Source organism: Haliotis rufescens, unplaced genomic scaffold (genome assembly GCF_023055435.1).
Source record: "Haliotis rufescens isolate VD_foot unplaced genomic scaffold, xgHalRufe1.0.p SCAF_2, whole genome shotgun sequence".
Taxonomy (NCBI): Eukaryota; Metazoa; Mollusca; class Gastropoda; order Lepetellida; family Haliotidae; genus Haliotis; species Haliotis rufescens.
The window spans coordinates 17,037,937-17,059,257 of record NW_025963890.1 but is presented as its reverse complement, the minus strand read 5'-3'; the positions used below and the strand labels follow the sequence as shown (position 1 = coordinate 17,059,257).

The following is a 21,321-nucleotide window of genomic DNA, read 5'->3' as shown; positions in this document are numbered from 1 at the left end:
CATCAGCTGCTTATTTTGTCACAAACTACAGGCCACCCTACAGGCCACATTACAGGCCACATTACAGGCCACCCTACAGGCCACATCACAGGCCACCCCACAGGCAACACTTCAGGCCACCCCACAGGCCACACTAGGCCACCCCACAGGCCACACTACTGGCCACCCCACTGGCCACCCCACAGGCCACCCCACAGACCACACTACAGGCCACACTATTGACCACCCCACAGGCCACACTACAGACCACCCCACAGGCCACACTAACGACCACCCCACAGGCCACACTACAGACCACCCCACAGGCAACACTTCAGGCCACCCCACAGGCCACACTACAGACCACCCCACAGGCCACCCCACAGACCACACTACAGGCAACACTTCAGACCACCCCACAGGCCACACTACAGACCACCCAAAAGGCCACACTACTGGCCACCCGACATGCCACACTACAGGCCACACTACAGGCCACCCCACAGGCCACACTTCAGACCACCCCACAGGCCACACTACAGACCACCCCAAAGGCCACACTACTGGCCACCCGACAGGCCACCCCACCGGCCACACTACAGACCACCCCACAGGCCACACTTCAGACCACCCCACAGGCCATATGACAGACCACCCCACAGGCCATATGACAGACCACCCGACAGGCCACACTACAGACCACCCCACAGGCAACACTTCAGGCCACCCCACAGGCCACACTACAGGCCACACTATCGACCACCCCACAGGCCACACTACAGACCACCCCACAGGCCACACTATCGACCACCCCACAGGCCACACTACAGACCACCCCACAGGCAACACTTCAGGCCACCCTACCCCACAGGCCACACTACAGACCACCCCACAGACCACACTACAGGCCACCCCACAGACCACACTACAGGCCACCCCACAGGCAACACTTCAGACCGCCCCACAGGCCACACTACAGGCCACCCCACAGGCCACACTACAGACCACCCCAAAGGCCACACTACTGGCCACCCGACAGGCCACACTACAGACCACCCCACAGGCCACACTTCAGACCACCCCACAGGCCACACTACAGACCACCCCAAAGGCCACACTACTGGCCACCCGACATGCCACACTACAGGCCACCCCACAGGCCACACTACAGACCACCCCACAGGCCACCCGACAGGCCACACTTCAGACCACCCCACAGGCCACACTACAGACCACCCAAAAGGCCACACTACTGGCCACCCCACAGGCCACACTACAGGCCACCCCACAGGCCACACTTCAGACCACCCGACAGGCCACACTTCAGACCACCCCACAGGCCATATGACAGACCACCCCACAGGCCATATGACAGACCACCCCACAGGCCACACGACTGGCCACCCCACAGGCCACACGACAGGTCACCCTACAGGCCACAGTGGAGACCACCCCACAGGCCACACAACAGGCCACAGTGGAGACCACCCCACAGGCCACCCTACAGGCCACACTACGGTTTACACACTTCTTCCCGCATACAAAGCCTCATCACTCACTCCCAAGAACATCCTGCTCCTCCTCCACCTCCTCCCTGCATCAGCTAATACCATCAAGCCCTGGATCATATCACTAAGCCTGGCTGCAGGTAGACACACACGGACTGCTCCCACTGAAGACACACAGGCCCTCTTGGATAATTTTATCAATTTCCTCACAAAAATTCATTAACTAATTTGACCGTGGATTCATCTGTGTCACTTTGTGCTACATACCGAATTAGGTGGAGAAGCACCAATATGGCTGGCTGGTTGCAGGAAACACCTTCTTTGTGACTAGACTGACGGAGATTACATTTTCTCTTAGGCTGCCAGTCTCATTTCCCAGGATTGTGCTTTGGACTTGTATATTCGGTCATTAGTATGAGCAATATATCTGTATCGGAATTGGTTTAAAGGTTTTCTGTTGTACTCAGCTGCTCTGTGTTACAATAAATATACAAGATGTGCTCAACACTGAGCAACTGAATATGTTAGAATTCCTAATTGTTTTTCCGTTTTAGTTGTTGAAAATATCCATCCCAATTTCCATACCAAAAAAGGTAAGGTCATTCTGTATTAGGTCAATCTTCCACACACAAATGTATATGGTTGGAACGAATAGCCTTTCTGACACATACCTGGTTTGTTTGTTAAACATGATATAGCAGAGCTTCAAATTGCTGAGACTATTTACAGGTCAAGATGTCATTACCTGTGAAATGGAGAGGCCTGCTTCCAGAAAAAAACTTCTTTTTTTTTCAGAAATGGAGCATTATAGTTTTCCCCGGCGCCAATGACCCATCTCCCTTATAATCTGAAGCACTGATAGCAATTAATACCCAATAGTTGTATTCTTTAGTTATACACTGTCTTTGATCTGAGTGGGCTGGTTTTCATGTCATTTTGAATTTTGAAGTGCATGTTGGCTTGTCGCAGCATATTATGGAAAGAAAGCCAGGAGAGATGCAGTTCTTTGATTTTACTACTTTGGCTGACAAACCTAGAAACATAATCAGGGTGAATCTGAATGCTGCTCCTGGTGCTGCTAAGGCAAATCTGTCCAGAGAGTTTAATGACTAAGTTACCTGTGGCCTTCTCTGATCTAATGTTTGTTTGTTTGCTTGTTTGTTAAAGCTGCACTCAGCAATATTCCTGCTATAAGACAGCTGTCTGTAAATAATTGAGTCTGGACCAGACTATCTAATGACTGAAACCATGAGCATCAATCTATACAATTGGGATAGGGTGACATGCATCAACCAAGTCAGCAAGTCTGAACACCCAATCCTGTTAGTCGTCTCTTAAGACAAGCATGGGTTGCTGAAGACCAATTCTAATTTAGATCTTCATTGGTCTTGATCTAATTAGTAAAAGCTGTAATGTTACTGGTTACAAATGATTTTAATTGTCTAGATACATAAAGAGGACCTATGTAGAGAATCTTATTAAGATTCTCTTGTTGGAACATACCTCAGCACTCCGTAACACACATTAGTCCAAATATGAGAATATGTTTAGAGCTTTAATCATCATATGCACCATTAACTTTATTGAGCATTTTACTCCAATACATGTTCTCTGAAGTCATGGGTAATTGCAAATACATGTGTAATCTGCTTAATCACCTTGTACCACTAGAAGCTGGACATAAAAGATCCCCATTTCAGACACAAGGAGACGAGATGGAAAGTGTGGGCGGCAAGAAAAATATTTCTTTAAACTTCAACACTCCTAATGTTGATGTTCCGTGATGAAAAAGGTCCAGAAGATGCAGCTCTATTTGCATCCTTGTTTCAATTGGTTTATTTCAGACCATCCTTCAGTTGAAAATACTGACACAGATGTATATGAATGAAACGTTATATTTAAGTTAATTTCATATCCCATTCTTTTACTATCTCGATCGTGTGTCTTTTTACCACAACAAAGTAGGAAGTTGTTCATAATATGAACCACTGGTTTGTCTGTCCCAGATACAATTATTCATAAGCTGCCATGACATAGCTGTAATGTAATGGTTCTCGATACTATACATATCATGATACGCATATTTACGTCAAATCGCATGGAAACTTCTTGACAATAAATATTTCAGAGTAGTTTCAAAAGTAAAAACTACCTGAAGATGGTCATAGCTGCTATTTCAGTAGTGACCATGAAACGCTCATTACAACATATTTTGTGACATTTGACTGGCAAAAATGCTGGGGGTTATTCTTTGTTTGTTTGTTGTTTAATGCCGCACTCAGCAATATTCCAGCTATATGACGACAGTCTGTAAATAATTGAGTCTGGACCAGACAATCCAGTGTTTGACATTATGAGCATCAATCCACTCAATTGGGATATGATGACATGCATCAACCAAGTCAGCAAGCCTGACCACCCAATCCCATTAGTCGCCTTTTACAACAAGCATAGTCGCCTTTTACGGCAAGCATGTGTTGCTGAAGACCTATTCTACCCTGAATCTTCACGGGTCCTGGGGTCATTAAACGAGTAGAAAATAATTTATTACAACAAGTGTACTGTATTGTATCAATACAAAAAGATATATATCGTGTATCGTCACATAAAAGCTCATGATGCACCAGTGCACCTATGTATTATTTCACCCTTAATGATTTGAACTTAACATTTCCTCAGAGACTTGTGCACGTCTAACCCATAACTGTAGAACTGGGCTATTCTATCAGAGACTATTTTCCCAAACCCATCATAGCCCTATGGCTATCATAAATCTATGTTGAAGTAAGGGAGATATGACAATCATATCACTATGACTGCTATGTGCAGAGCCCATTACTGCTGTAATGAAAATAATCTCGCAGCAATAAATCTTGATCACGAACCCAGATTCCACCAAGAACTCCACACAAGCTTATGTAAGTGTGAGCACAGTCTCTCTGTCAAATCATCTCTGGGGATCAAGTGCCTCGAATTACTTCAAAACATCATATCATTATCATATCATTACACAACAAATATGACTCCTGGCTGTCTAAGTGTGAGTATATCCCGTTATCAGGCGCTGATCTTCACGGTTGACTGATTGTTGATAAACAGGCCAATATTCTAACACCAAGTTGACCTGCCCGCCTAACCATGTCTTGTGTACATAGCATGCACTTCACACTGGAGGTGGGATATACAGGGTATATACCACAGAGCTGTGTCAGGGGCTCTGGTGCAAGATATTATCTCGTGAAAGGAGTCAGTTATGGGCTGTTTGTCAGGGTTTTATGGGGCACAGATTCCTCAGAAGAAACAAACTGCAGAAGGAATGTGTTGAGGACAAGTTGAAATAAATTGAAAAACATGTACATACAATATCTAAATTTAGCATGAAATCCAGGATTCCTTCTCATAACCCTAATTCAAGATTAACGACATGATTCAAGATTCCAAGACAGAGACTATTTTAACAAGTTTTTGGACAAGTGACTGACGTCACACCTTGAAAATACACCCAAAACACAAAATCTTGTTCATGGTTTTGAAACCTTGGGTCAGGATGATTTTTCATCTGTTAATTTTGTAAGTTTAACCTCAATAAAAAAATCCTGACCAAATTCATGAGACAATTATCAGACTAACCAGACAATTGATTTGATATGGCCTAAAAGTATATTTAGACAAACACACAGTCATAGTGTCTTCAGGTTAATAATTCAATCCAGGATGAAGGTTAGTCTGAATACAAATGTACTTTTTAAATGTTGTCCTTAAACATTTAACATCCAACCTATAATTACCCTACCTGACTGAACTAAGGTATGGACAATTAACTTTTATGTACACGCCAATTTCAGTAATAGTAAGCAAAAAAACCCACAAAAAACCCACATGCCAGTTTAAGCAAAGAAGTTATTTTAATACCTACACCATTTGCTCATCTCTCAAACAGTCCAACCTTGTTCTCATTTAAAGGCTGTTAACTAAATGGAAGTAATGCATGCAGTTGGGTTGGACGTCATGGCCGTCAGACAGCGAACCGTGTGTGGAGGTGCGTGTGTGCAGATGTGTGCACCTGTGTGTGTGTGTGTTCCAGCCTGGTTTAATGTTTATAGACAATACTTGTCAGAGGTGTTAATGGAGGTAACGAGGATGCTTGAAGCATTATTCACTCATGAAGATCCGGGATTGAATAGGTCTTCAGCAACCCATGCTTGCCGTAAAAGGCAACTGTGCTTGTCGTAAGAGGCGACTAACGGGATCGGGTGGTCAGACTGGCCGACTTGGTTGATGCATGTCATTGATCCCAATTGTGTGGATCAATGCTCATGTTGTTAATCACTGGATTGTCTGGTCCACACCGAATATTTACAGACTGCCATCATATAGCTGGAATATTGCTGAGTGCGTCGTTAAACAAGAAAGAAACAAACAAACATAATTCACTCACCAGATAATGTGGAACTTTTCATTCAAACATATTTAACAAAATGAAAAATTATCATTTACTTATGGGATTCGCTGTAATAAGCACCTTGGGCATTTACAAAATTGTCAAGGGGCCACTTATTACAACCGCACATAAGTGAAAGTTGTGAGAGATTGTGCAGTAGAGAATAAATTTTGTTCAAATGTCCATGAAACTAAATCTGTTTTGATACAAGTTTCAAGGCAATTATATACCACTTCTACACAGTGTTTTCTGTGAAACATCTACAATATACATAAGAAAATACAGACTATCACTGACCGTAAATTTTCATGTTTACTAATTGTCGCTTATAAAGATTACTTAGACACTGGTCTAGAAGCTGTTCAGTGGGCGCTTAATATGGCAAATACGGTACATTTCATTCAATATACAGACTAAACTTTTCCTCCCCGAAAAAAAATTTGGTCTAAATACATCATCTGAAAGATTGAAATGAACAGAGTATCCTGTTTACTTGATACCATTTCCGCCATGATTATCTTGTGCTGTCAAAAATAAATTTGTTTGAAACTTTGAGTGTGTAAGATGCCATGTGAGTATCTCCATAAAGCCATCTGCTTGTCAAGGTCATCTGTGAAAGGTTAGTACCACCGTTTATCAATCCATGCCTTCTGCTATCATTCATGTCACACATGATGTGGAGATTCCAGGTCAGAAAAGGCCCCGAGTATTCCATGCTTGACTGGTGCCGACTGGGTGTATATCATGTGTGACCTGGCTTATTGTGTCATCAGGCCTGTACAGAGGGATGGATGCTCATGATTTCACTCACTGGTTTTCTTGGCCCAGCAAGTCCGAGTAAAATTTCTTTTAGTCTAGTAAGATCAGTTTATCATAGTCCAAATGCTAAGACTACTGAAAATAATGCCAGTTTCGGCTAGTAGACCTCACAGGCTGTATATGACTGACTGAAGAAAAACCACAAAACCACTCACTCCTGACTCCGCCATCCAATCACCCATCACCACTCTCTCACTCACAGCAGGGAAGTCAGGGATGTGATATTATTAGAAGATAGCACTGTAGATATATCTGGCACAGAGTCTTTTGAATTAGTGGTAGCATGATCCGTGGTGACTTTTGAAAGCTTTTGAAAGCTAGCAGATAGATGCACTCGGCACAGTCCTTCTTGGAACCATGGCATCAGATGTGGCATAATGGTTTCCTGGACACACTGAACTCTTGGCACATGCAGAATTAAAACAACACCACATATGAATATCAACTCTAAACCAACTGCCTCCATGGTCTAGTGCTTGAGCATCCGCCTGGAGAGTGGACGGGCAGAGGTTCGATCTCCGGCTGCGTCATACTAAAAGACGTCAAAAGATTGTACTTGTTGTTACCCTGTCTGGCGCTCAGTAATAAGGTGCTAAAACATGGACTGGTCGACCCCTTAGTCAGTATAATGTGTCTTAGTGGGGTATTCATGTTAAACTGAGGCATGATAGCTCAGTGGGCTAGTACTATAAAACTGGCATTAGTCCTGACTAGTAGACACACAGTAGGTTCCTGACCATAGGAGAAGGGAAGAAACAGTACTACCATGGTAGGGGTATACGAAGGGGGACGAAGGGAGTCACTGTGTACGAGGGAGGGATTGGGGGGATGCTGTACGCTTAGTCGTTAAACACTGGCATTGATTGTTGTAGATTGTGGGAAATTGCCGGAAATAGCGATGTGTGCAGGTAATTGTTGACAGTGACATTGGGTCGTCAGCAAGCAGTTAGTGGGAGTAACCTGTAGTTATCTGTGGTGATCGGTGAGTACAAGTGTCATGTTTACAGTTGACCCGGGTAATAGGCTAACAGAGCTCCTGTTCATACAGACCTATTGGAGAGACTAGAGGCCTTTAAATGCATTTTCAAAGAGCACTTTAGGCTCAATTCAGAAGATATAGAACAGTGAACATCTTCTTAAGTTTGCTTAGCTCATGCACAAGCACAATCAGGAATCAGTTTTTCAACAACTGTGACCAGTGGTCGTTACTCGCTGAGAGAGTGAGTGTGGTTTACACCGGTTATAGTTTAAGTGATAATCCAGCAATATCAAAGGGACACATTGTACCAATGTGAGGAATCAAACCCAGGTCTTCAGCATGACAAGTGAACACTTTAACCACTAGGCTACCCTACTGCCCCTAGTTGCTCATCAATTCTGTTGACTAGACACAATTATTGTACAAGCCTTTGTTCCATGCATTTTTCTATGTATAAAAACACTCATTCAAGAAGCACACAAATACAAAATTCTGAAGCATTTTCCAAATATGCCTATCCTTGGTGCCAGTTTAATACATACAGTACTAAGCTACTGTGTCTCAGCTCAAACATGCAGTGTTTTATTGGATGTTGTGTACAGAATGACAATCACATGAAGAATAAACATATACAGGTTTATTTGTTTACTTTGTTATTTAATGCTGCACTCAGCAATATTCCAGCTATATGACAATGGCCTGTCATAAAGTGTCTAATTATGAATGATCAAGGCCGTCTGGGTAAAATGACAAACACCCAACCCGTCTCCAACAATAAGCATTGGTTGCTGGGGACCAATTCGAACCCAGTTTCAATGGAGGTTATTGTATATTGTAAATAGGTATTCAGAAGCATGACCAAGCTAAACAAAACAAACTTTAAGGGCAAACAAAGGCTCCTTGGGTGCTTTATAATATTGCGACCCTTAAAGATCCGACACTCAGCAATAATCCAGCTATATGACGACGGTCTGTAAATAATCTGGACTAGACAATCCAGTGATTGATATTGTGAGCAACAATCCACTCCGTCAGGGTACAAGGACACTCTCGCTATCAACCAAGTCTGACCAATGAAAGACCCATTTGATAACCTCTCACAACCAGCATGGGTTGCTGGGAACCAGTTCCAACCCGATATCCCTACAAAGGTATTACATAATATCTGTGATAGCTCATTCATTATTTATATCTTTCTAAGAATACATGTTCAAGGAACTCAAGCAGTATAACATGCAGAGCTATATATCTGCCATGTATACGGTAAGAATGAAAATATACTTAAACAATGAAAAAGTAATCAGAAACAAATCACAGCTTCATGCCTTAGCCATGTTATATCTTTGAAACTAACCGAGAGGTTTGCTAGATGCCATCTCTTCATTTCCAAATGCATTATGAAGACAGTAATCTTAAGTGTTTCAGATATTGCTGGATAACATTTCACAGATACTTGTGGAATTCAGTACAAATTAATAAACACATTTCTTGTTTTAAAGTCAGCCATATTCCAACTATATCATGACAAGATGTAAATAATCAAGTCTGTTCCAGACAAACCAGTGAGTGATATTATGAGCAGCACCCATGCCATTGGGTATGATGTCACACAAATAACCAAGTCACTGAGTCTGGACACCCGATTCATGACAGACGCCTCTAACATCGAGAACGAGTGCTGGGGACGCATTCTAACCCCGGCACCCATGGGGAGGCAAGGTCATGAGAGTACACATATTTCGTATTGTGGTAATGGAGACTTGTTCTTTGATGAAGGGGCAGTTATTAAATCTAATACGGTATCTGGCTTTGATCCTTTTCTCATCAATACACATCCAACCTCCACCGATGTCCTCTCAGTCCCAAATATCATCATATCAGCCACAATTCAAACATTTGACACCACTTAGGGGAAGGTTATAAAGTTATAAATGATATTTAAGTGTTTAGACCTGCGATTACATGGAACACAGTTCACCGGAAGGTGGGGCAGGGAAATAGCTGAATTTTAATGAGAAGCAGGATATGGTGGTTCTGTTTATCAACAATGAACTCAAGTACAGTTCAACGTCAAGATACTACTGGATGGTCACTACATCTTTACTATGCTCAACATGTCGTCACTGTCACTGTAGGTCTGTTCGTTTGGAAGCATTGTTCCACCTTACATAGTCAAGTTTGGACAAGACCATCCAGTGACTCATATCATGAGCAAGATTCCATGCCATCAGGGTATGATGGTACACAGCCATCATTTGCTTGGGACAATTTCTAACCCTATTTTGTCCCTGTAAATATCCCTTGTCCACTTTAGTGAAAATAAACACTGCTGAAAATGATGCCAAAGGACTGGTTTTGGCGATAGCACACACAAGGCAAATCCTAAATATATCTACTTGGCACTTGAAATATTTGTTTGTCCTGTCATGTATTTTACTTATCCACTAAAATCATAAACATTTATGAAAACACTTATACATGAAAATCCACGATTTAGTCTCTGAAACGCCATTTGACACTGGCATTTAGTACTGAAGGCAATTTGGTTATCCAACTGACGATTTCTACATGCCACAGGCATCAGGCAATCCAAATAACACTAAGCTTTCGACACAGACTCCCGAATAGACAAGTTCCTAATTTAGCTTTAGTCACTGTTTTTCTCAGACACATTCTGAATTTAGTGTTATCTTACTATGGATTCCTAAAACAAATAACTTCAACCACTAAGACCACAGTGCGCCCAAAGTAATTTACAGTTATGCCATGTCTTTCCCAATGGCCTCTCTGTGAGTGAGTGTCAGTCAGGCATTGGTGTTCTTTGGGCAATACGCCAACATATCAAGTGAGTGAGTGAGTACTGTTTTATGCCACCTTAATATTTCAGCAATATCATTCAATGCACTCGTTTGGAAATAGAACCCGGGCCTTCAGTGTGACAAGCAAACACTACCCCCATCCCCCTACCCAATATGGAGGACACCAGTGGGTTTACAGAGTGTTTCCACATTAAGAATCAAACCCAGCTCCTTAGCATTCTAAATGAATGCTTTATCCATGGCTACCCTGCCCATTCACCCCTGAGGTAGAACTTCTTCTTCTTTAAACACAATGCAGACTTTTCATTTTGGGTATACTGACAGCACAGTAATATCTTGTGCTCCCAAGAAACATCTGGAGCCCAGGCACTTGATGGGAACTGGCTTTAGAACATATGTAAGTATTGTGAGCCACTTGATTCACACATGTACTTGCTACAACTGACAGCCCTGTATGTGTTAGCTTCCTAATGACTCTACAGCTCTTTAACAGTGTGAAGCAAGCACTTCTTTGTAAAAGGTCTCATCTCTTCCACCTATCCTAGGCCTGATGGACAATTACAGCATGCAAGCATCTTCCTAGAACAATACAGGGCGACCTCAAGTGGACCAATGAAACATGGACAGCGTGTACAGGGAAAACATTTAGCAGTCAACTTGGGCAACAACATACCCTGTGTTAGAGGTAGTCATGTAGTGGCCACTTCAAAACACAGGGCACTACACAATGCTTACTTAATAAATTATTAGTACTGCAAGACACATTTAATCAAGATGTTGTGCTACTGAAAGGTGCTGATTGTGAAATATTGAGGTCATGTGTGACATCAGGTCTTCATGACTTATAGTTGAACTTGATGACTACCTTTAAAGGTATCCTTCAGGTGAGAAGCAATTTCTTGTTTAAAAAATATCCAATGTTTTATCACTTTTCGGGCAAGTGATGTAAAAAGAGAATCAATTTTGCTGCATTGAATAAAGAAAATAGTAACATAGTTAGAAAATATTTGATGGACATGAAGTCTTACCTTTCTTATCACAGTGTTCCCCTTCATACTCTGTCCCAAAACAGTCACATCGCGTGCTGGTGTACAAGTTGACACAGGTTCCACCATTCAGACACTGGTTATCTCCCTTGCACAGGTCACTGCATCCCTCGGTGGCCCCGTTAGACTCATCCACGGGGATGGCCATAAGAATCCCATCCTCACGCGTGTACTGTATCTCCGATAAACAGCCAACAAAGTAGAAGAACTCACTGTCAGATTGTTCCTCAGTTCCTGGAATTAAGGGCAAGAAACATTACCATTTCCATGAAGAATAGGTTCTAAGTCACTCATGCTTTAAGATTTTGAAATTTGGATTGGGTGGTTACATTGTGTGACCTGTTGTTGCTTGAGATTGTACCCTAATGGCGTGGAATGTTGTTCTTTTTGTCAATCACTGGTTTGCTGATTCAATTATTTCCAGGCCACCAATATATATTTGATGAACTGCAGATCGCTTTGTCAAACATTCACTCACTCCCATAAGGAAAGATTTACACTCGTCAGAAGCAGAATGCGAAAAACATCCTCTTGAAAAGTAAACAATCTTGGGGGTTAATATTTGTCACATGGTTTTACAACTCAAGTGAATGCTTTTGACACAACAGTACTTAAAGATCTTCTTACTTACTCCAGAACTTGTCATCATGAGCTCCGCAGTTTGGATACAAAGACATACACCTACAAGTCCGCGAGTCTGATTACCCAATAGATTTAGTCTGAGAGTCTGACTATCCCATGAGTCGCTTCTAAAAACAAGCATGGTTTGCTGATGGTCAAGATTTGAAATATTTTTAAAAAACAACAACAGAAAATATGTGTTGGTACCCCACAACAAAACTATACATACACCAAATTTCATAACATTTGAAAGAAACTGGCCATTAGTTTCAGCTTACAGTATGGTCAAAGCGCAAGGGTCAAAATTTAAAATATCACAAAAAAGGGGACATATATATGTTGAGCCCAAATACTATAACTAAAAATGAACCAAATTTCATTCCAAAGTAGACAGTTTATGGATAACAACTTTAATACTGTAAAAAGCGATGTTTCGGTATAGATCATTATACTGTTGTCAAGCAAGACAAAATTTCATTCCATTTATAAAAAGTAATGACTGACTCATGGCCATACAGTTGCATGCAGTATTACATTGAGGTAAGTGAATGCGAAAAGCTTACTGCACCCAACCGGACGCATTGTTGTATTTTAATTGTGTCATGCACAGAAATGTTGCGGGAATACCGCAAGGCTGCAGTCATGGAACAACACTGTGTATGGTTATATATGGTTGTAGTGGTGCTGATATTGAAAATAGGATTTGAACCTCTTGAACAAATAGGGTTGGCATCTTTGGTTGGAACAAGCATGTGCAGTTTCAGCATTATTGGTCCAGTGTTTCTTTAAGGATAAATAACAGATGACAGATGCTGGACATAAACAAAAGGTGTGAGAAGCTCTCATATATCATAAACCACATTCAATGTCCTCAACAAAGCTTCTTGCTACATATCAGGGGAAAAGAATCACAAACAAAGTGTCTTCAGCCAAGAAACTACTTCCCACTCTCGCCATACAACCAACCCAGTTTCTACACCTCACTGAATCCCCAAAATCAAGAGCAGTACTTCAAACACAATCCAAATAAACACAAAACATCAGCTTTTATCTTTCAAAGTCACAACAGTCACAGAAAATCACCCCCAGCCACAGACCTCAAGAAGAAAAGGATGTTCATTTCATGGTTGATGCAACTGACAAGTTTCTTAACATGTACATTAATGCTTGTTCAACTTTGTGAGACAGGTTCTGGCATGCACATAACATCTTGTCTTGGAACAGTTTTCTCGTTTGTTGTTGTTGAATGGTCCTACGTTTATTTACTGAAGTCACAGTAACAAAGTAGAAGACAATATAGTTTCAGAGTTCTCTGAATCCAGTGAAAGTGTTTGTTTGTTGTGTAACGGCACGCTCAGCAATATTCGGGCTATATGACAGGGGCCTGTAAATAATTGAGCCTGGACCAGACAATCCAGTGACTGATATTGCAAGCAACGATCCATATCATTGGGGTACGATGACACGTCATCAGCTCATCACAGAGTCTGACCACCCAATCCATTATCACCTCTCACGACAAGCATAGGTTGAATGGGGAAAATTCTAACAGAGAATCCCCACAGGGATACATTATTTCTCATTGTTAACATTGTATCTCTTAAAAGTTTCTCAATTCATGAAAGGAGATCATTATTGAATTTAAACTGAAAATATGGTAGGAATCACGCTGCAGTATGCATTGTCACACCTTTTTTTAGGTAATGATGCCACAGTCAACAATATTCCATCTAAATCATGGCCAACTGTATATGAATGGGTCTCAGTCAGACACACCGGTGGTCGACGGCATGATCAAAATGCCACAACTGTGTATGATACAGAGTTAGCTGAATCACAGAATAAACTGTGCTGAGTACAAGCTGAAATCCAATGACCACATATGCAGCCATATTTCTGTGTTCTCAGTTTAAGTAGCCATTGATCCCAAGAGCAGCTGAAAGTTAGGTGTTGAATTATTGTGTAAATGAGCACAAAACTAGTTTTGATGAGCCAGGAATGCTGTATAGTTAAGCCACTCTGCCTATAACGCGATCCCCATGTAAAAGCCTTTCTGGTCTACTGGACATTGTTTTACATGCAGAGATGAAGATTACTGTGAGTATTTTCTCTTAAACTAAGCCAGAAACAGCAATCAGCTGAACACATGTTTTCTCCTAATCTACTGGTGATCCGATTAAAAAATACCCACTAATATAATTTTAAAGAATTTTGATGCGATCCAAAGAATTGTTTCTGAAACTATTATCTTATCAGGAATAATATATTTCAATATCGTTCTATTTAGTTGCAGCTTTACAATATATATTTCAAATAATAATAACCAAAAGTGTAGCACATTAGTACAGCTGATTGCTAGCGCCAGATACTTTTTACATATGGAACGATTGACCAGTCATAGTCGAGGCTCACACGCTCGCAATCGTGAAAACTCTATGGTGACATATAATAGTCAAACTACAACGAATATGACTTTTAATGAGTCAATGTATGGCATTTATGATATATGCATCTACTCACTGTCAACTAAATTTCATTTCAAGGCTTCAATAGCGGTAATCTGAAGAGGAAGCTGTAAATGACAGTGTGTTGTGCAACCTAGCGACCACTTCACACACGATTTTGCCAAAATGAATTTAAAAAATATTTTTGAATAAAATTAATAAAATAGATTACAAACATACGTCCAGATATACAAGGAACACTTTTTATAACCAGACAGTGTAATTACATGATAAATTTTTGTATTTCAGTACGGATTTGTTGACATTGTATTTCCAGTGTTATGTGCCTTTGTGTTTGGGGGGGAAAAACATCAAAACTCTTCTACCCTGTGTATAGGGCAACCCACTTGAAACCACCCTAACTCTAGGTACAAAAAATAATTGCCTTATACACGGCAAAGTATGGTATTACATAAACACGTCAAACATATCAAGTTTGGAGTAAAAAGTACAGGTAATTGTGTGAGTATAAAGGAAGACCTTATTCTGTTTCATCATTTTATCATTTTGGACTCCATAGTTTAAACACAGTACACTAGTCATAACAGTTATGCTACCTCCATATGTAATCTCTGAATGTAACTCCGACCACTTCAGCAAGTCTTTGGCCCCGCCTCTCTGGAATGCTTCAAGGATTTTGGCTTGTTTCTTGTCATCCAAAGTCACAGTTATCTCCCCTGTCCGTGTATCCAAATATATTTCAAGCTGGTGCCATTTGTCATTGTTGAGAGCTGGAAAGAAGAGAGAATGATTAGCATGTTTTTGAAATGAAAACATCCATGTCAATAATACAACTGTGAATGTGGTCTTATGCTACTTTCAGCAATATTCCGTCCATTTCACGGTGGGCATACTTTAAACGAGCTTGAAAACTGTATATATGTGTGGAAAGACACACACAACTGGTGTGATGAATCAAAGCTTGAATCACTAGGCTACCCTGCTGCTATTAATAATCTGGTGAGTGAGTGAGATATTTTGTCTCTCTTGCATAAATCAGCCATTTTATGGGGAGGGGCACCTGCAATGGCCTTCACATACTGCACCTAGGTAAGGAACTGAAACCAGGTCTGGAGTGTTAGTGTTTGTTTGTTTGTTTGTTGTTTAACGCCGCACTCAGCAATATTCCATCTATATGATGAATGTCTGTAAATAATCGAGCCTGGATCACACAATCCAGTGCTTGACATCATAAGCATAGATCTACACAATTTGGATACAATGACATGCATCAATGAAGTCAGCAAGCCTGACTACCGGATCCCATTTGTCGACTCTTACGACAAGCATAGTCACCTTTTATGGCAAGCATGGGTTATTGAAGACCTATTCAAACCCAGATTTTCACAGGTAAGATCTAGAGTGACAAGCCAACGATTTAACCACAAGGCTACAAAGCTGCTATTAATACTCGAGTGAGTGAGTGAGTGAGTGAGTTTTAATGCTCCTTTAAGCAATGGTGGACATGACAATGGACTTCACATAGTGCGCCCAGGGGAGGAACTAAACTAAGGTCTGGAGTGACAAGCCAACGCTTTAACCACAAGGCTACCTTGCCACCAAAACACATTTTGGTGATCAAGTATAGTTCACGAATGAAGAAATGTCTTAAGCTTTATGGAAACAATGCAAAAACATATTGCTTGGTCAGCCAATCAAACGCCATGGAATCACTAACAAAATATGTATCTAAAAATAAACACTGGTCCACATTTCCACAATGTGGCCCACTAAGTGTTGCAACAGTATGACATACGTCAGTATCTCTATCAAGTGTTGAGTAGTGTATACAGTTCTGTATCCACCCATTCATCTGACAATTATCTCTTCATCATGTGTACTTACATGTCTATCATTTCACAGTTTAGTTAGCACTGGAAGTTGGATATTGAATCCTATAGACAATCTCAAATTCCATAACCGCACTCACTAAAGACATTCCTTCGCAGCAAATCAAACTGTGATCCCCATGACTGTCCCAGTACCAAGCTAACCCCACCAATCACCCCCTAGGGAGATATATCACCACACTGTGTCAGCAGCAGTAATGTGGTGCTGGTATCAAAATTGCCTCCATTGTGAATCTCTACTGGGCACGGCTTGTAGACTGATAGAGTACTAACACGATTCTAAGTCCCGTAACATATTGAAGTCTGTCCATAAGCAGTTCATTTAGACTCTTTCAGCTATTTCTTAAAGAATGTTCGAAACGACATTGAAATCTGAATTGTGTTACAATGATTAAAACGAAGTCTTACCCAGTGAGTGAGTATTTAGTTTACACAGCTTTAAGAAATATTCCAGCAATATCAAGGACGGGTGGGGGAGAAGACACCAAAAGGGCTTGGACCAGTGTACCCATGTTGTGAATCAAACCCAGGCCTTCCATGGGACAAGCATATGCTTTAACCACGAGGCTACACATCACCACACATCAGCATTAAAGGATCACTGGTATTGAGTTATGTCCCTTCCCGAACAGATTTCTAAGAAATAACACTGAACACACTTCGATTTTGCTGATTAAATTAATCATGAATTATTAATTTCATTTTCAATTAATCATAAAAAAATCCATGAAAAATATCAGGCAACACACATTCCACACAATACGACCCGCTTGATTAGATCGAAGTACCAGTTTTGATCTGTGTTGCAATAATAGACATGACTTGCCTGTGTTATTATAGCTTTGATCTTTGTAGTATAGTCTACATGATCTTGGCTATGTTTTAGTATCAACAAGAGTAAAACATGGGAACAACAACAGCAGCATGTTGAAAGTGAAGCCACCAGCCCTGTCTCAATATTGACACTGTAGTTGTACTAAAACAAACGCTTCAGTGATGCAGACATGGACAAAACTGTTACCTGGCTGAGATAATTAATGTCTGGTGAATCCTCACCTATTTTTTTCCCCCATATGTTTTCTCTCTGATCATTGTAAACAATGCCCATCCTTAAATCTTCATAACAGCAGAAGTAAATACACCACAGAAACTATAGGGAAAGTATCTCAGAAAGAACATTTCAGTGAACTAACTGTGAAATGATGGCCGATTCCTTACTGGAGTTGTAGTGAATCACAGACCAGAAGAATACCTTGCCAGTGTTATGACAAGGCGGAGAGAAAACACTGATTTCCAGTCCTTACTGTCAAAACCCACTCTGGTGCTGACAGTGTATGTGTTTATTTGTTTTCAGTGCATCCCTCAGCACTTTCGAATTCCAAAGTGGCAAATATGGCTAGCATTTCATACCAACATGATGATAGCAAGCTTATGATTGAACCGAACATTTTTTTTAAAGGACACTGAATATTTTTTGGGATATCTTAATGAGATTGTGTGATCAGTAATTACTTAAAAAGATATTCCCCCCAAATATTCATGATCACTAACTTTTTTTAATTGTCACTTAGTCCCAGAAATAAAGTTTTCTTATTAAAAAGATATATATCTACAAAATTAAAAAGAAAAATCCAAATGGAGTCCAGAAGAAACCTTAATTTCCTCGAGCTGAGGCAAATCATCCTATTCTCTTGGGTCTGGGAGACAGAGACACCCCCACTTTTTTGTTCAGTATTTTAGGGATGTATGTATATCCAAAGTGTGTCAAGAGTTTAACACTGGGGTTACACATCATTGGTCATATCCAACTTGTTCATGGATCATCTCAGACTAGTTGCTAAGTAACATAACAAGACATGGGGAGAAGACAGCTACTCCCTCTGGATTTACAGAAGTCTCAAACATTCAGACTAATGGCTGTGTCCAACCCTCTACAGTATTGACAGGGGTCTGGATTTGAACTGTCAAGGTTAACAAGTGTCTGGATCAACAGTCCACAGTGGATCAAGAGTGTCTGGATTAACAGTCCACAGTGGATCAAGAGTGTCTGGATTAACTGTCAAGGTTGACAAGTGTCTGGATAAACAGTCCACAGTGTCAAGAATGTCTGGATTACCTGTTGGGATTAGCAAGGGTGTTATACAACACGCAAGTACAAGAAACTAAACTGTTCCCCAGTTGTTCTGTGTTAAAGAAAGTCCTGGTATGCGCCCCACATGCATCATCGATAAGTATGTTTGGTTTACTTCATTATCACTTCATCCAGTCCAACACTACAAACTGATATTTACCAGAGCTTTCAAGTTTTGCTCACATCAAAAAAAGTGTGAACAACACAGTTTCTGTTGTTGACACCTTCTGACCTGCCACAATTCATGACAACAACAAGGCCTGTGGTTATTGTATAGCTGAGCCACACATGTAGACAAACACCAAGTCTCCCAAAATACATAACTTTGATAGAAACAAGCAACTACATGGAAATTGAAAAGAGTGAGTGAGTGAGTTGGGTTTAACGCCGCTTTTAACAGTATACCAGCTATATCACGGCGTGTCAGCTTAATGTGGAAGGAAAGCCCGAAGTGATGCAGGTCTCAGACGTTTACCACTTCGGTGAAACCCACGAGCACAGGTATGGTGCTGACAAACCTAGAAACATAATTGGGTCGAACTGGGAATCAAATCCACAATCATAGGTTTCTGGCATGCCCAAGGGACGCAACTCTGCACAGTGAATCACGGCGCCTTAGACGACTGGGCTACCAGTGCCCCCCAAAACTGAAAAAAAAGCCCAGGGAGATGGGAGATTCAGAACCTGAGGAAAATCGAGACTTGCTTCATTTATACCTATAGCATAGAAACAAGCAACTAAATACAAATTGGAAAGGGGCCCAGAAAGATGGGAAAAATCTAGACTTGCTTCATTCAGGGCTGCAGCATTAATATAAGGGCGGACAGAAGGGAAAATAATATGGTTCAGGGACTGTGAGACTACTACATGCCCCAGAATAAATAGCCAAGGTAACAGATCAGTGCGCATAGTAACTACATTCTCAGCTCCCTAGGAAATATAGATCTCAAGATGTACGTTAGGCGCCAGAAGGCTGGATTCTGCCAGACAGCCAATCACTCAAGGTGAACTGAGGCAAATTTCAAACAAATTCTAACAAACGTTCGTGTATGTAGATTCTGAAGCATACACAGAGTGTAAAAATTCATATCTCAAAGATTTTGACATATCATATCCTATTCCACAAGCTAGGGCACATGATGTTCCATTCAGTTGTTTTATCCACAGCCAGATAGTGTAATTCAGTACTCCTATGTAATCAAGATAGGGTAATTCCATCATAGAAAACAGAAATTCCATCATAATCACCTACACATTTAATGTCAAGTCAATTTCCACATAAGTGTATACAACATAAACACATTCTATCCAAAAATAAATATCCAAACAAAGAGACAAGAAGCTGTTTTATGTCACAATCAGCAAAACTTCATCTGTAAATAATGAAGCCTGGGCTGAGGAACCCACTGGCTGCTGATAAAGTAAGCAAGGCCCAACAAACCCAGGGCACCATGACACACAATCAATCAGGTTGCATTTACTTAAAGCACCCATGAAGTGAATGAGCATATTTTTAGGCCTCTTTTGCAATATTCCCGCAGTATCATGACAGGGCACACAAATGGCTTGACAAATTGTACATACATGGGGAACTGAACCCGGGCCCCCGCTGTGATGAGTGAACACTTCAACCAATAGGCTACCCCACTGTCCTACAGTCATGTCATAAACAACATGGGTGTTAGCTTTATGTCACAAAAACACAGGATACAGGCTTTACTGGAACATGTGTCTGTCTTGCGAGATGTGCTTCATCTGATTGTGTTACTGTCCCAAGATACTTTAAGTCCTCTTGGTGTGTGAGTGAGTGAGTGAGTTGGGTTCAACACAGCTTTTAACAGTATTCCAGTTATATTATGGAGTGTCAGTGCTTAACATGGCATGAAAGCCCAAAGTGATGCAGGTCTCAGACTTTTACCACTTCGGTGAAACCCACGAGCATGGGTATGGTGCTAACAAACCTAGAAACATAATCGGGGTGAACTGGGATTCGAACCCAACAATTATAGGTTTCTGGCGAATGGGCTACCGGTGCCCCTGAAGTCCTCTTGACTTTTAGTATGACTCAGTGACTATGTTTAGCAAAATTCTACAAGGTGAGGGCAGCAGGGAACACCACACTGCAGCCACATCTGACTCCCTCCCATGTCGGTCAGAGGCAAGGCACTTCTTCTCTCCTGGACCCCCTCTACGGCACAATCTCCACAGATTGAAGCATTCTCTATATGTCAGGGAAATCCTAACTCACTTCAGTCTGAAGTAGTACAGCAGCAACCAGATGATTCAGAGTGAGTGAGTGAGTGAGTGAGTGAGTGAGTGAGTGAGTGAGTGAGTGAGTGAGTGAGTGAGGTCTATTGAAAAGTATTCAGTTTTATATCAATGTGTCTGTCAAATATGGGAGGAACGTTGAAACTGACATATTTTGTAGAGGCTCACCAGCTTGGAAAATGCCAAGAGCAAAGATTTCATGCTGGCTGACCGACCAAATACCATATTTGTGATTAGATCACTCTGTGTATGCTTCAGAATCTGCATACACGAACGTTTGTTAGAATTTGTTTGAAATTTGCCTCAGTTCACCTGGAGTGATTGGATATATCTTGGATTCAAACCCATAATCAGCA

The 21,321-nt window shown here is 41.2% G+C and overlaps 1 protein-coding gene across 6 annotated transcripts in view; it reads right to left on the bottom strand.

Annotated features, from left to right (window-relative positions):
- Nucleotides 1–21,321, bottom strand: part of LOC124135653 (contactin-associated protein-like 2) — a 189,794-nt gene that overhangs the window by 82,132 nt on the left and 86,341 nt on the right. For all 6 annotated transcript variants that reach the window (XM_046501090.2, XM_046501096.2, XM_046501095.2 and 3 more), the window contains exons 3-4: nucleotides 15,274–15,447; nucleotides 11,574–11,825 (exon numbers count right to left, since the gene is read on the bottom strand). In XM_046501090.2, the coding sequence (XP_046357046.2) occupies nucleotides 11,574–11,825; nucleotides 15,274–15,447 (426 nt within the window). The remainder of the gene's footprint in view (nucleotides 1–11,573; nucleotides 11,826–15,273; nucleotides 15,448–21,321) is intronic.